This window comes from Ursus americanus, chromosome 21 (assembly GCF_024610735.1).
Source record: "Ursus americanus isolate L20-20 chromosome 21, mUrsAme1.1.p, whole genome shotgun sequence".
NCBI classification, from domain to species: domain Eukaryota; kingdom Metazoa; phylum Chordata; class Mammalia; order Carnivora; family Ursidae; genus Ursus; species Ursus americanus.
Window position 1 is genome coordinate 40,285,306 of NC_142147.1, and position 17,036 is coordinate 40,302,341.

The 17,036-nt window shown below is 38.8% G+C and overlaps 1 protein-coding gene across 1 annotated transcript in view; it reads left to right on the plus strand.

Annotated features, from left to right (window-relative positions):
- UBA2 (ubiquitin like modifier activating enzyme 2) overlaps positions 1-17,036 on the plus strand; it is a 37,507-nt gene that overhangs the window by 18,673 nt on the left and 1,798 nt on the right. Inside the window, exons 9-16 of the mRNA XM_045796198.2 lie at positions 1,945-2,044; positions 3,052-3,218; positions 4,967-5,060; positions 5,148-5,260; positions 8,728-8,883; positions 10,256-10,352; positions 14,045-14,150; positions 15,717-15,853. Coding sequence (XP_045652154.1) covers positions 1,945-2,044; positions 3,052-3,218; positions 4,967-5,060; positions 5,148-5,260; positions 8,728-8,883; positions 10,256-10,352; positions 14,045-14,150; positions 15,717-15,853 — 970 coding nt within the window. The remainder of the gene's footprint in view (positions 1-1,944; positions 2,045-3,051; positions 3,219-4,966; positions 5,061-5,147; positions 5,261-8,727; positions 8,884-10,255; positions 10,353-14,044; positions 14,151-15,716; positions 15,854-17,036) is intronic.

The following is a 17,036-nucleotide window of genomic DNA, read 5'->3' on the forward strand; positions in this document are numbered from 1 at the left end:
AAGCTATGTGATTTTCACACTAAATTTGTATTCTAACTATTTGTGTATTTGGCTGGTTTTCCAAAGATTTAAGGATGCTTCATAAATATTGATTGAATTGAATATGTTTTGATAGAAATAGTTCTGACTTTTTGGGGTGCCTGGGTGGCTCAGTCGGTTGAGCGTCTGACTCTTGATTTTGTCTCAGGTCATGGATTGAGCCCTGTGTTGGGCATTGCACTCATCAGGGAATCTGCTTGAGATTATCTCTCTCCCTCTTCCTCTGCCCCTCCCCCCACTCACGCTCACTCTAGCTTGCTCTCTCTAAAATAAATAAAATCTTTTTTTTTTTTATAAGATTTTATATATTTGACAGAGGGAGAGACAGCCAGTGAGAGAGGGAATACAGGCAGGGGAAGTGGGAGAGGAAGAAGCAGGCTCCCAGCGGAGGAGCCTGGTGTGGGGCTCGATCCCAGGACTCTGGGATCACGCCCTTAGCCGAAGGCAGACACTTAATGACTGAGCCACCCAGGCGCCCCTAAAATAAATAAAATCTTTTTAAAACAGAAATGTTTCTGAATTTTTTTTTATTAAGCCAGTTTTAAGTTCATAGCTGATACATAAAGTAAGTGTATTAACTAAATCAACTGACAATAGAAAATACAGCTGAGGAAAAAGTAAATATACTACAATCATCTGAAATTCTACAACAGGATAGTGCCATTCATGTGACAGTGTCTCGGGCTACATATAATAATGCTAATAACATGTTTTGTTTTTGTTTTTGAGAGAAAGCATGCATTCAAGAGGGAGGAGAGAGAGAGAGGGAATCTTAAGCAGGCTCCAGGAGTGCCCAGCGCAGAGCTTGACTCGGCTTGATCTCATGACCCTGAGATAATGACCTGAGCTGAAATCAAGAGTCAGACACTTAACTGACTGAGCCACCCAGGCGCCCCATAACGTTTTTGAAAAAGAAATTGTTTTGGAGGCACCTGGGTGGCTCAGTTGTTAAGCATCTGCCTTTGGCTCGGGTTCGTGATCCCAGGGTCCTGGGATTGAGCCCCACGTTGGGTTCCCTGCTCAGCGGGGGCCCTGCTTCTCCCTCTGCCATTCCTCCCGCTTGTGTTCCCTCTCTCACTGTCTCTCTTTGACAAATAAATAAAATTACAGAAAAGAAGTTGTTTTGGTTTGGGGCTTTTTGGGGGGGCAGGCTATATTTCAAAGATGTTACAGGTGGTTGAATTCTGGTTTTGAGCGCTGTACTTTTAAACTGTGTGTGCTCGGGGTTCCTGGGTGGCTCAGTTTGTTAAGCATCTACCTTCAGCTCAGGTCGTGATCCCAGAGTCCTGGAATTGAGCCCAGAGTCGGGCTCCCTGCTCAATGGGGAAGTCTGCTTCTCCCTCTGCCGCTTGTCTCTGCTCATACTCTCTCTCTGTCATGCTCTGTGTCTCTCTCAGATAAATAAATAAAATCTTTAAAAAGTAAAAATGTGTATGCTTTATTGCTATACCCATGACCTTGGAGATATTGCTGACTGGTATCTCTAGGCTCAGTGATTTTATTCAATTCTTACGGAAATGGTGTATGTTTGTTTAGCTTCTGGATTGGCATGATTTTGCTTCAGATTCATCTTTGGAACTTTAGGTGTGCTTTGGGGAGGTGACTTAGGAGGTCAGGGGCCATGAGCACTATTCAGAGTTCCTTTACTCTTTTTCTCAGCATTTCTGCTTTCACTGTTTCAAAGGCAGACGTTCTGTGTAAAATTTCTTTTTATAAAAGGTTTATGTTTTGTGGGTTTTTCTTTTGGAAATTGTTTATCTGGTATAGGACATGTCTTTAAATCAGAAGGTTTTATGGTGTAATATTTATTGTAAATCATCAATGAAATTTTGTTACATTTTATCAGCATAGGGATGGTAGGATTTGTGGGATTTTTATCTTTATTATTTTTTTTATTTTTTTAAGCTTTTTAAAGATGATATCCGGTATCTGTTGACAATGGACAAATTGTGGCGGAAAAGGAAACCTCCAGTTCCGTTGGACTGGGCCGAAGTGCAAAGTCAAGGTAAAGAATACATTTTATGGGGTGCCTGGCTGACTTTGTTGGAAGAGCATGTCGTTCTTGACCTCAGGTTGTGAGTTCAAGCCCCATGTTAGGTTAGAGATTACTTAAATAAATAAACTTAAATACATTTTAGTCTTTGGGATATCTACCTAAATTGGAAATTCTCTCACCTAAAATCTTTAACCCTGAATTTCATGGTAAGAAATTCAGACAGTTTAGAAACATGAAGAAAGATTGCTGGAAATCTTGTCACCTAGAGATACAGTCACTATTAGCATTTAGGGAATGTCTTGGTAGTCAGCTCTATGCTCAGAAACAAAGGGCAGTTGTTTATGCGCTTTACATAAATGGAATCATACTATTTATATATACTTGCTCTTTCCAGTCAGTATTATTTAACTAGTCTCTTATTGGTTAACTTTTGTTTGTTTCATATTTTCCCTCAAATAGTGTTGTGATAAGAATACACACACATCTTTGTACCTTTGTGTGATTATCTCTGTAGGATTTAATTTAGGGACATACTTATAATTTTAAATGTGAGAAAAACTATTGTAGTAGTGACTTCTTCCTTATCCTGCTGCCCCTTCCACACATTGTATCTGTGCTTTATCTACGTTATATTAACATATGCACAGCAGTGGTCAGCACATTGAAACTTAAAGGGTCCCAGGAGATTTGGGGTGTCAGTTTGGAGCAATTCTCTACAGTAATGAATATTTAACTTTAAGGACTAAGTTCGCTAATAGCTTCCACTTACTGGTTGCTAACTGTAAGCTGGGCATAATGCTTCCCATTTTACTGACATTGTATCTTTGAATTCTCCATTGATTTTTGTGAGGTTCCTCACTATTAGCAATTTTCTTGCACAGGTATTTGTTGCATCCTGATAATTATTTTCATGGAATTTGTTTCATTTTGATTTTCTTATTGGTCAAGCTTTGAATTTTTAAATTAACTAGAGGAATGGCGTTTAATAGTGAAATTTCTAATATTTTTTCCCTTAGGAGAAGAAACCAATGCATCAGATCAACAAAATGAACCGCAGTTAGGTCTGAAAGACCAGCAAGTTCTAGATGTAAAGAGCTATGCTTGTCTTTTTTCAAAGAGCATTGAGACTTTGAGAGTTCATTTAGCAGAAAAGGGGGATGGAGCTGAGCTCATATGGGACAAGGTTCGTTTTGAAAATATGTGGCAGTTCTATATCACATGCATATTTTTGTTCTTGAACTGTAACCAGAAGCTAATAATTTTTTGGATATCATTTATTCTACCAGAATTTGAGGACATAATGTTGATTTTGCTAGAATGTTTTCATTTCTAATTACTACATTAAACTATGAATTTTCTGTACGTGAGTTCAAGTAATATCATAGAACTTTCTTTTAGATTCTGGTTATGAATTTGTGGTTTATAATTATGTTTGGAGAACATAATTGGACTGGAGAAATAATGTGAATTTATTCGAGTAAAATGTTTCACTGACTTAAAAACTTTCTTGTGTAATACAGATTTGTTAATAGAAGTCATAAAATCCTTTTGGAGACAACAGCTCATGGGCCTAATTTAACCTTGAAAGTAATAAAATTGCCTTTCTATTGAAATAGTGAAAGGTCTGAGACCTCTAAATACAAAAATTAAATGTAATTATTCTTACAAGTTAAAATGATATATAATAGTATTATGTGGTTAGATGTCATATTTTGAAATTTAATGAGTTAATCTTACTTATTTTTAATTGTAATCAATGTTTTCTATGGCTACAAGTGATTTATCTTTGATAAAGTTTATATGTTTCTATGATGCTATATAGAGATTTGCTGTGAGTTGTAAGGGGAAAAGTTTGGTCAGTTTTACTAAGCTAAGATGATAATTTTGTGCAAATTTTGAAGCTGTGATTGAATTAGATATCTAAAATAGAGCTAGTAAGTTGGTATTATGTTGTATAAAGATTAACTACTTAATAAATACATATTTTCACTGTTACTGTTATAATAGTGATTTGGGACATTTTCATCCGTACACAGGGGCTAGATAATGAAACTGAAACTGGGAGTTGTTACCCTTATTGAAATCTATACCTAATAGACATGGTGAACAGTTGCCTAGCGAAGTAACTTGATGTATACTATGTTGGGTACTGTTAAATATTCATACTTAATCCTCATCACAACCTTATAAAATATTTATATAATTTTCCCTACTTAATACTTAAGGAGTAATGGATTTGAGGAATTTCATTTGCCAGACGTTAGCCAGCCAGCAAGTATATAGAGAACTCAATCCTATCGGTCGTTTCTCTTCTATACTTTGGTGCTTCCGAATTACAGGCTAGAATAGTATGTTCTCAGTGAAGCAGGAAACCTTGCTGAAGTCTGAAGCGACCAAGATACAATCTCCGGGAGAATATAAATTGTCAAGGGAAAACTTTTGTTGTATTGCCATAGGTGAAAAGAAACTGCAAATCCAGGAGAGTGGTACATCTGAAGGGAATTTGGAGAAGGAAAACCGAAAGGTGTAGTCCAAATGTTTGAGTCTTTAATGAAGCCCTTTTCTCTAAAAAGCCTTTATGTCTTTGCTTGTTACCAAACAACCTTTCATTATGGACAGATGGACCCAGGAGAGGGTGGCTACTGTCAATGGATGGAATTGGTGTCCAGTCTATACACTTAGTGTCCACTGCATTTGTTTAAGCAGGAGTGAGTTCCTAGAAGCCTGGTGTGTCTTGGTGTTCTTGTCAGGCTACATTCCTGGATCCAAGAAGCTGATAATGAGACCCTGGCTTCTTCCTCAAGGCCATCTCTTGTTCTAGTTGACTGTCTACAGTGTTATAAAACATGTGAAAGTACTGTTTTGAAGGTGGTAATAACCAAATTAGTAAGTTTGTGGGAAGACTTGTTAAGTTGTTTAAATTTTTGGCAGGATGACCCATCTGCAATGGATTTTGTCACCTCTGCAGCGAACCTTAGGATGCATATTTTCAGTATGAATATGAAGAGCAGATTTGATATAAAATGTAAGTTGTTTTATACTTTAGTTGTATTGCCTAAAATTCTAAGTTACTCTTTTTTAACAGTTAAACATATTCGTCTTTGTTTTTCAGCAATGGCAGGGAACATTATTCCTGCTATCGCTACTACTAATGCAGTGATTGCTGGGTTAATAGTATTGGAAGGATTGAAGATATTATCAGGAAAAATAGACCAGTGTAGAACAGTGAGTATTTCTATTTGCATTTTTATGCAACCTTCTTTTTTTTTTTCCAAGTAAGCTCTGTGCTCAAATTGGGGCTTGAACTCTCGACCCTGAGGTCAAGAGTCAACATGCTCTTCCACCTGAGCCAGCCAGGCACCCCTGTCCAACCTGTTTTTAATAGTAGTGTATACTTCAGCGGGGAAAAAGTAACTTATAAAAAGCACATTAAACAAATCATTTAAAAAATTAAAATAATAAAATTGATTAAAGCAGTGGAAAAACCATTGTTCCACTTATCTTGTAAGTTTATGTGTAAGTAATTACAGCAAAAAGAAAAACATTTGCTTCTCTTATTTTTGTCTGAAATAGAAGCAGAAGCTAGTTTGTTTCTAACAGTTGCATTTTTACTGAATTCTTAGAAGGACTCATTGTGGTTCCTTCTTTTAACGTTTTTTCAATTGTTTTTCAATTCTAAAAGTTCTCTATGGTTTTTAAATTTTGCTTTGTCATTTTACAGTCCTCTCCCTTGTTCATGCTTTTTAGTCTCCTTTTTTGTTTTAAACTGAGTTTATGTTGTTTGATAATGTCAATGTCTGAACTCTATGGGTGAGTCTACTGTCATTTCTGCTAGATCTCATAGTATTTTTGTTGGCTTGTGGTGTAGGATCTGTTTTTTTTTGTTGTTGTTTTTTTTAACCGAATTAGGGTTTGTTAAAACAGTGTCTGGTAATTTTTTTTTTTTTAAGATTTTATTTATTTGAGAGAGCGAGAGCATGGTGCAGGGAAGGGGCAGAGGGAAAGGGAGAAGCAGACTCCCCACTGAACAGGGAGCCCAACGCGGGGCTTAATCCCAGAACCCTGAGATCATGACCTGAGTCAAAGGCAGACGCTCAACCCACTAAGCCGCCTAGGCACCCCTATGTCTGGTCATTCTGAAGGACTTACTGAAGGTGTACTTCTTCAAAGAGGATTTGAGCTGGGTGCCTGGCATCTTATCAATTCAGAACTACTTCTAAATTCCTAGCTTTAGTTTTTCAACTCCTATGTCTGACAGTAAATCCGCACGAGCCCTGTCCTACTGTAATGAAATATGAAAGAAGATACGTGTCGTTGTCCCCCCTCACATCCCCTGAGCACCGAGGCCAAGGTAATTTTTCTTGCTGTTTTTGTGGGAAAGATATTCTTCTTCATTCACCTGCCCTTCCAGGTCCTTGCTGCATTCAAGAGTCTCCTGTTAAAGAATTCCTGTGTTGCATGAGGTTTGGAGTAGGTTTATCTTTAAAAACTGAAGCCACTTGGATGTTCTCTTTGGATTCCTGCTTTCACTTTATTGAGTTTGCCTGAAGATGGTTTGCATTCTTACCAGCTTGGCAATTTAGAAAACTTCCTTAAAAAACTTGTAGCCAATACTTTTGCTCTTGTTTAGGTTCTCCTTTATACTGTAATGTTGAAATGAAAGGACCAATTTATTTTTAGGATTTTCTAAAAACTACCTCCTCTGCGGGGCGCCTGGGTGGCTCAGTCATTTAAGCGTCTGCCTTCGCCTCGGGTCATGATCCCAGGGTCCTGGGATTGAGCCCCACGTCAGGCTCCCTGCTCAGCGGAAGTCTGCTTCTCCCTCTCTCTCTGCCCACCCAACCGCTGCTGCCTCCCCCCCCCCCCCCGGCTTCTAAACTGTATCTCAACTAAATAAAATCTTTAAAAAACAAACAAAACTACCTCCTCTGCACTGGTACTTGTACTTTTCAGTGCCGTTATTGATACACTCTTAAATACCCTTTTGTTGGGACACCTGTGGGTGGCTCCTTCGATTAAGTGTCTGACTTTTGATCTCAGCTCAGGGCTTGATCTCAGGGTCGTGAGTTCAAACCCCACATTGGGCTTCATGCTGGTTGTGAAGCCTACTTTAAAAAAAAAAACCTTTTATTTTCATGAAATTTTGGGGTGAAGGACTATGGAATCATTGCCAGTCTATCATCTTGGTTCGGTTTGTTATTTAAAATTTTTTTTGGCTGTCAGATTTTTTTTTTTAAACTTCATTTTTTGGGCTACCTGGGTGGCTCAGGGGGTTTAAGCCTCTGTCTTCAGCTCCAGTCATGATTCCAGGGTCCTAGGGTCGAGACCCACGTCCGGCTCCCTGCTCAGCAAGGAGTCAGTTCTCCCTCTCCCACTCCCCCTGGTTGTGCTCTTCCTCTCTCTGTCAAATAAAATCTTAAAAAGAAAAACAAAACTTCATATTTTTATTTCTGGTTTATAGCAACCTGAGTTTGTCCTGTGGCTACAGTATGTATCCCTTTTTGAGTTCACAAACAATATTAATTGTTGAATTTATTAAAATGTCTACTGTTTCCTGTAACATCCTTCTTGTTTTTTTGCTTACTTAACTTTGCACTCTCTTGGGTTAATGTGTTTATGTCTGCTTTTTTTGGTTCATATGTATGAAGTGAATTTTAGGATGGAGTAATAGTGTTAGCCTGCGTGTTAATGGTGTTAGTATTTGTTTTCCTGACTGTTGATCTCCCTTAGCACAGTTACCTTCCCAGTGACTCCTAAGATCAGTCAAATCTGTTCTTCCATTGAACCCTGGCCATGCCAGTACAGTGGCTCACTGCTAGCAGTACTGTTGTTACAGGAGCCCTCCTCCCAGCACTTACTGCCTCTCACAGGATTTACTTCATTAAAGTTGGGGAACCCATGGGGTTCCTCTTCAGAGTTAAGTCATCTTAGCAGGTGCCACACTTAACATGGTCATCAAGAAATGAGAATTTGTATATCTGCTTCTGGTGTTTATCTGACATTTGTTTGTATTAATCTTGCTAGTATTTACCAAACTTTGTAGTAATATGAGGTTGGGGCCTTTTTAAATTTCAGTGCATTTTTTTTTTCTAGTGCAATTTTAAAAATTTGCATTGGCTTTTATTTTTTTGTTTGGGTTCTAGGGAAATGGTAATTGGGTGCTAATGTTTGAAGTACGTTATTTTTTCTCGTAATTATATAAATGTTAATATTGTAATCATCATAGACAACTTGAAAAGAAAGGCAGCACATTCATTGGTTCCATACATCTGTGAAAGCGTTATCATTAATTGGAGAAATAAGTGTATTGCTATTGAGAAGTTGGCTTAAACTTGATAAGAACAACCACTAGGAAGACACCCAAAAGCTGTTTTAGTGATATCAGGGATGAGTACAGCTAGGCCCTTTTGCTAAATTAATTTGCAGAATAGTTTAGAGACATCAGTACAAGATTTTTTTTCAGTAAGCACAGCCTTTCACATGGTAGCTAATTGGAAAAGAAAGTTGAAAAATCAGGCTCTTATTTAAAAGGCCATGATTTTCCTTATGTTTTTTCCCCATCTAGAAGGGAATATTTAAGTCATTTTTTTATTGGCTCCACAGTAAACAAGATGGTGGACTTCAGATTGTGTGGCATATAAAATTGTAACTCTGATTTGTGGATTCTGCTTGTATTTTTTTCTCCTCCAAAGATTTTTTTGAATAAACAACCAAACCCAAGAAAGAAGCTTCTAGTGCCTTGTGCACTGGATCGTCCTAACCCTAATTGTTACGTATGTGCCAGCAAGCCAGAGGTGACTGTTCGGCTGAACGTCCACAAAGTGACTGTTCTCACATTACAGGATAAGGTAAGTGCAGGTGCTCATTCTCTTCCACAAGGTTTGTTGATTTTCCTTTTCTAAAAACAGGAAACCTAAGTTGCCTTCTGCCTGATAGTGTTAGTGTGATAACAGACTAAAAGCCACGTAATTATTCCGAAAGATTCTGACTACTAAAGTGCGTTGCTCTGATATTCTAGGTTGCTTTACTATCTGGGTTCCTACTGGTTTTTCGGTCTGTGGTTCCAGAGTATGTGCTTCATATTCCAGAAGGGACTAGAGGAATTTGGATGGAATGTGCACCACAGGTGCTACAGAGCTGGTACGGTTTCTTGGCAACCAAGAGACACTTTGTTCCCAAATAGTGTGTAAATTCTGTGTTTCTTGATAGGCGATATCCTGAAACGGTCTGGTGATGGTCCTGATTCTGGTGTGTTAAGTTGGCGTCTTATGAAATGCTGCATTTGTGTATCTGGATTCACCAGTAGTAGAGCTCTGGAGGTTTAGGAATGTAGTCTGGTCCTTAGGTTCCTTCTAAATTGGCTAATTAGTTTCTCTATAAATGGCCCAAATGGGTGCCACTTCCCACTTCTGGAACGCTTTAGATTCTGGCTCTCTGATAATCCCCATCATCGTGTTTCATATTTATATGACATGGGGGCAGTAGAGCCTTGTGGCCCAGACTGTTTGAGAGGGAGTAGCCTTTCTCCCAGAACTGATTGCATAGGGCAGATTGTTTTGAGCTTATGTTTTGATGGAGAAGCGTGGGATTTGGTATACTGGCCAGCAGAGGGTGATTCCCCCCCCCCCTTAGGAAATAATTATAGTCGGTATGTAGTCAATTCTTGAGCTTAAAGGCAAGTCTACTATTTGTGGGATAATCAGACCTTTAGAGAATTCCTCTGTTATTTTTAAGAGCAGCTAGGATTTAATGGATTATTATCACTCCTGATCCATCTTGGAATTTAAAGAGAAATGGAACTTGGAAAGAGGAAGACTATCCAAGAATCAGTTTTATGATAAATTTTCCATCTATAAAACATCTGCAAGTACAAGATTGGCATAGAGACTAAGATGAAATATGCCAAGTGTCTAGCTCAGTGCCTATTCTGTAGCGAAGGACAAAATACTAAGAGCCAGTCAAGAGTTCGCAATCTCCCATTTAGAGGAAGTTTTATCTGAACTGCATCAGTGCTCAAACGTGGGGGTGGAAGATGGGCAACATGGGTATGGAGATTATAATTGGGTGAATTTCCAGTGTTTTCCTGCATTCCCTGAGGTATCTTTAAGAACAGCTTTGCCCCTTTCCAATGGAAGGGTAGAAACTAAGAGCCTTGTCTAAGGTTTTTTTATTGTCTTCAGCTATATATATTAATATTTCGAATCTTTTTTTTTCTTACAGATAGTGAAAGAAAAATTTGCTATGGTAGCACCAGATGTCCAAATTGAAGATGGGAAAGGAACAATCTTAATATCTTCAGAAGAGGGAGAGACAGAAGGTATCCTACATTGCATTTATTCACTCCCCTCATTTGGGTGGAAACTGTATGTACATGAAGGAGTAACATTAGTTCGTCCATTTACTGTACATGTTACTCAGTATCACAGCTGACGGGGCAATATTTGGTCATGCAAGTGTGCTCCCCAGGTGGCACTGCCTTGCTGGGATCATGCAGTTCCAGGTTTGGGGAGTCCCGTGTTGTCAGGGTGTCTCAGGGACTGTTTCTCAAGAACCCAGTACATAGTTAGGTTTGCAGTGACCATGATGCTCTTGTCCACTAACAAGGAACCACCTTGCCTGTATCATGGATACTGGAAGCTAAATTCGTAATGGGAAGATTGCTCTGGCTGTTAGGGGAGGAATGGTGATTGAAGGCTATTAGGCGTTTTGTCTAAGAGTAGAGAAAGAAGCCTTGATAGCCTGCTATAGAGTAGAAAGTAGTGCTGAAAATCAGTGCCCACTGTTGGCTTTTTAGGCTTTCCTTTTCAAAAGTTCAAGCAGGTCAGGGCATTTTGGTGGTACAGTTGGTTAAGCGTCCAACTCTTGGTTTGGGGTCAGGTCATGATCTCGGGGTTGTGGGATTGAGCTCCATGTCTGTGTGCTCAGCACAGAGTCTGCTTGGGATTCTCTCTCCCTCTGCCCCTCCCACCTGTGTGCACACTCTCTAAAATAAATAGATCTTCTAAAAAAAAGTTCAAGCAGGTCATCCCTTTTGTTAATGCATTTGTTATACAAAGTATGATGCATTTAATTCTTTTTAAGCTTTCTTAGAGTTGGTTATGGTTATGTCCCCTTCAGACTGCAATAGTCAGTCTGATTAGACTTAGACGTTCCCATACCTCTTTGGCCACTTTGGCAGCTCATCTCTTTGGGCTTCCATTTTAGTTGATTCTCCACATCCCTAATTTTGTCAGTGTACCATTACTTTCAAAATCTGGGGACATTGTTTTCCCCAAATACGTGATTTTTTTTTTCCTTTCTTTCGTTCTTTCCTCTCTTTCCTCTCTCCCTCTCTCCCTCTCTCTCTTCTTTCTTCAGGACACTTTGCCACATCCTGATGAGGTTATTCAAATGTCAAGCCTTTACATTAAAACCTAGTGTCCGGATTCTTGACTGTAGTTTTTTGTAAAGAAATTGTTTGAGATACTAGGTCATGAGTAATTCGAGGCCATGTTTTGGATAGGTAGTAGTCTGTTTTAAAGAATCTAGTTGAATATTTAAGCCCCATTTTAGCCAGCTGTCTTCATAAGCACACAGAAAGTTTATCCACGACTATACATTCTCCCCCTTGGTTCTGTGGTTCTGGCCAGCTCTTTCAAATGCTAGGATTTTAAAAATGGAAACTGGTCTAAGAATCTCTGTGGCTTAAATCTCTGGCCCTTTTCCTCAAAATACATGTGCTACTGAGGGTGTGAGCATTTATTCAAATATGTTTAGAGTCCTTCTGTGTCATAGGTATAGTCCTAGATGTTGTAATTCAAAAATGAATAAGGCAGTGGTCCCTGTCTTGAAGTACTTTAGAGCCTGGAAGGAGTGGATTTAACACAATCTAAGAAATAACTATAGGAACAGAGTGTATAAGGTAGGAATTAGAGTCTTCTGAAGAGAGGAGAAGGGTCACAGGAGAAAGGACTTCTGGGCCAGTTCTTGAAGATCGTCAAGGCCCTCCGTGCAGAGAAGGCAACATCTGCACTTGGACAGAAACAGCAGCCTTTACAAACATAAAAGGCTTTTGGAATGGCCAGTTGTTTCACTGGAAAGTGGGGTGCTGCGGGGTTGACGGTACAGCTGGAGGGCTTTCTGTGGCATACGGGTGACATGTTTTTGTCGTTCTCTTCCCCTGTGCCCTGCTCCCACCAGGGTTTATAAGCAGGGAAGTAATATATTACCTTCTAGCATAGTCTGCAGAGGGGGAGTTAAGCATGTGAAAGAGGAAGCAGGGAGCTATTTAGGGAGAAAAAAATGAAGGTAGTAAGGGATGTTTTCTGAGGCATTAGCAGATAACATAGTTGAGATTTGCAGTCAGAGTTCAGTGGCCAGGTGAGGAGAAGCAGCATTGTTAGGCTAATACAGGACTGTCACCAGGACTCTGGCTTCAGAGATGATGCTAATTGACCAGTATAGAATGAATGCACAGTAACTATTTCTCTTTCAAACATGTTGGGTCTGAGGAGTTTGTAGTGAGTGGAGAAGTGAAAGGGCTTGAGGATGGAAGTCTGGGTAGGAACTATCATTCTCTGAAGGCATTCCAGGTAGGTTAAAAAGTTAAAATAAGAAATCTGTAGGGGCATCCCATCCTTCTGGCTCAGTCAGTAGAGCATGCAACTCTCAATTTCCGGGTCATGAGTTCGAGCCCCACAATGGTCATAGAGTTTACTTAAAAAAAAAAAAAAAGAAATCTGTAAAAGAATTAGAAACTGTCAGTAGTTTCTGGGTTTCAGGCTCAAGGAGGGAGCATCCTTTCTGAGCATTTTCCTTATAAGTAACAAATCCTAAAAACCAACAAAGATTATTAGATTATATAGAAAAAGCACATAAATTTAATGATAACTAGAATTTAAAATACAGTTTACTTGGTATGTGCCAGACACTCCATAGGTCGACAGGTTCTATACAGTCTGCCCTTCATGGAGCAAATATTCAATAAAGCACAGTCTGTCTTGAAGAGGGGGGTGAAACTGGGAGCAAAGTGAGGAAGCAGTTTTGTGATACTTGTGTTTTTACAGGTCAAGAGAAAAGAGCATTTGAACATGCAAGAGAGAAAGGATAATTAAGGCAGAAAGACTCAACTAGGGAGTAGGAGGTGGTGACATCACAAGTTTGGTTGGAGGAGTTGTTCTTCATTGGAATATTTATAATCCATGTAGTAAAGGTTTATTGACTGCTAGTGGGTATTAGGCACTGTGCTGCACGAAGCAGAAATGTTTACATGAAGCAGAAATAACACGTGGAAGCTAAAACTAGATTGGAATGATTATTTTTGGGAGGTCCCATAGGCTCGTCATTGAGAAATGTTGAAAAATGAAAAATCCATTCAAATCAAAGTTTTCTCATTTTCTGAATTATACAGTTTGCTGAAAAGTAGTTTGTTGAAGTTGTCACGGATAACCTCTTTGCAAGTAGAATATATTTTAAACAATCTAAAAGTTGTCTTCGACTCCTTCAGGATTCCAGATTAATTTGGTGTGAATGGGAGAATGTTCTCAGAACTACTCACAGTTTGGTTCTTTCTAAGCGGTTATTTTAGTAGTTGAGTAGTCTTCATTCAGAGCTGAATTTCTAAGTGCCTAATATTTTAGTGGATTGGTAGAGCCACCATTCCAAAATCCACAGACAGGGTGACTTAAATAACAAATTTACTTTCTCATAATTCTGGAGGCTGTAGATCGTTAAGATCAAAGTGTCCACAGGTTTGGTTTCTCTTGAGGTCTCCTTGGCTTCTTACAAGGATTCTGGTTAGGTTGGATTAGGTCCCACCGTAACAGCCTCATTATAACTTAATCACCTCTTTAAAAAGCACTATTTCCAAATACAGTCATGTTCTGAGATGCTGGGATTAGGGCTCCAACATACGAATTTGAGGGGGCGACACAATTCAGCTTGTAGTAGGGGTTCTATCTTTTTTAAACTAATATGACTGCTCCGTGGAATATATAACTAAAGTATCTAAATTCCTTTCTAATTTCTTAGCTAATAATCACAAAAAGCTATCAGAATTTGGCATTAGAAATGGGAGCCGGCTTCAAGCAGACGACTTCCTTCAGGACTACACTTTATTGATCAACATCCTTCATAGGTAGGAACTATTAATATTTTTAAGTGTAAGAAATTATTTGAATATAAAAACTTAAAGTGGAGAAAAGATGTTTTCTTACCATTAAGCCCTACTGTTCATTTGAAACCACACAGTGTATTTGCTTGAGTTGGCTACTAAGTTCTCTCAGGCTTGACCTACAGAAGAATTTGGGAATTCAAAAACAAGAGAGATAGGCAAAAAATATTTAAGGGTAACTGTCATCCTGTGTCTGATCAGAAGGATCTAGAAAAGGTAGAAATCCAGACATTTGAATAGTTAAAATGAGAGGTGAATTCATTTTGATAATTGAACTAAAATAAAAACTTTAATTATTTTAATGATTCATTAGAAAAAGGAAGTAATCTTTCTCCCGTTAGACAAATATTTCATTTGTGACCTATAACAGTAACGACGTTTAAAAATTATCCTATAGGGATTTTTGAATCCTGTATTTTTCTTTTTATTTGATTTAATGTCCTGCTCGTTTTATAAAAAGCATTCTTGTGCTTATATTACAGAATATATGCATATATATAACACAGTTAGAATACAGATGGTCCTCCACTTTGGTATGGTTAGCTGTTGAATGGTGCATTTTTGTGTATGCTCCCATTGATACACCTAAACTACACCCTGACTTTCGACTTGGTACCATCTAACAAATGTGAAAGGGGTTGCCGTCTGCATCTAGTTGTTTTGCCAATATTGCCATCTCTATGAACTTCAAGCTTGTGTAGTTGTTTGGAGATTATCACATTTAATGTACTTGGTTTATAAAAAGCATAAAATGACAGGAAAGACTGAGTTTACTAGTAATTAGTACAAGTTTCACAAAGCTAGACAGTTGAGTCAAAGATAGATGGTGCGAGGGAGTGATCTCTAGCCTCAGACACCGTTGGATGCCAGTGGTGTGTTTGTGTTCAATAATACAAGAAAAAACAGCAGAAGGACATGTACAATAAAATGGAAATATATCAGATGGTGTCTAAAGAGGAGGCATAATTAGGGTTTTTTTATCATATTTTTTAGCTCTCTGGGAACAGAACCCCCCCTTATAACATGTAAGTCTTTTGCTTGACTTTCATGCATTAAACTTTCATACATGTTTTTGGGAACTCGTTACAGAAGCAGGGTGCTGCCAGTAAAGATGGGGGGAAACCCAGAGTCCATGTAACCCCCCATGCCTAAAACACCAAATGGCTCTGGTCAGGAGCGGAGAAGAGTGTGTAGAATCTTCAAACATGGTAGCTGAAGAAATAATACGTAAGAGCTTTATCGGGCCACAGAGTTTTGAACTCCATTTTCTGCTCTAGCAGTAAAAGTCGTGTAATATTTTTTAAAGACCTTTTCCTTGATTTGAAGGGGCAGTGGTATTGACCATTTGAATTACCACAAAAATTTGTTATGTGCAGTCTTAATTTTATTAGTTCTTTGAAAATCAGGATCTATTTGGTGTGTACATAGTACATGCATTTAGAGCTTTGAGGAGCAGTGTCTCTGGTGTGCCTTTGCTGTTATATAAGTAGTCATGGTGGTCCAGTTTTACAGTGTGTTGTTCTTTTACAGTGAGGACCTAGGGAAGGATGTTGAATTTGAAGTTGTTGGTGATGCCCCAGAAAAAGTGGGGCCCAAACAAGCTGAAGATGCTGCCAAAAGCATAACCAATGGCAGTGATGATGGAGCTCAGCCTTCCACATCCACTGGTGAGTCATGGCCCCAGCCAGCCAGCACTTTGTTAATTACCCACCCAGCAAGCCATTACATGGAAACGAACTGTGATTATTTTATGAATTTGACCATAAAATAGAAACCTATAGGACTATTAGAGGTGTGTATTGATTTCGCATTGATTGTTTTAATGGAGCTCTGAATATATGAACCATGACGATGACATTTAAGACTAGGGGAAATTCTTACGGAAAATAGGAACTGTTCTTTTTTGTTAGTGGGTTTTTAAAACTGGAAATGTCAATGAATTTACTAGTTATGAAAACACTTCATTCTTTGTAGCAGTAGTTTTGGATTTTGGGTGCCTGTTTTATTTAGGGGAAACAAATTCAATGCATCTATTTTGAGTGAGCAGATGCTGTAAGTATAGGATTTTAGCATTTCACAGTTTTCTCAGAACCCTTATGACTTTGGTAAAGTGCATCAGAGGCTCTGTTTCCCTGGGTTTTCAGTGCTAGTGCTTGATGCTTTACTGTGTGCTAAGTTTTGGATGTTTCCTCCCTACCCACATCCCATAACGGCTCCCCTCCCTGCATTTTTTACTCAGGAAACTGAAAGTTACCAACTGTTTTTACTTCCTTGTTTCCGTTTCTTTAACCCTGTATCTTTGGTGTTCTTTGGAATATGGTGGTTCTTGGTTCTCTCTGAGATTTTTAAAGATGGACTTCAAGACTAGCTAGTGTGGTCCACCTATGAGCCATGGGTTCATGACCTTTTTTCCCCCTCCAAAAATAGAAAAGTCTTATTCTTCTGTGAGGAAGGGACTATGGTAGTTTTTCAAAAACCATAATTTGAAATGTGCATTGATTGATCCCTTACTGTGGGTCAGTTTGGGAGACTGTAGCAATGAGTAAGATAGGTAGGTACTCTGTCTTTGCTTTGGTGGGGGTGGAGGGTGGCTTGGGGGTGATACACGAACCCAGCTGTGGTGTAAGGTTAAGAGCCTGCACGGTAGAGCCCACTGTGGTTTTGAATCCTGGCCTTATTTGCTGTTGTGTGACCTTGGGCAAGTCAATCTCTGTACATCAGTTTCCTTTTCTGGAAAACGGATAATAATGTTATCTTCTTTATAGGGTTGTTGTGATGATTAAATGAGTTGTTATATGCAAAGTGCTCAGAACAGTTCCTGGCACATTGTAAGTGCTATATATATGTTGT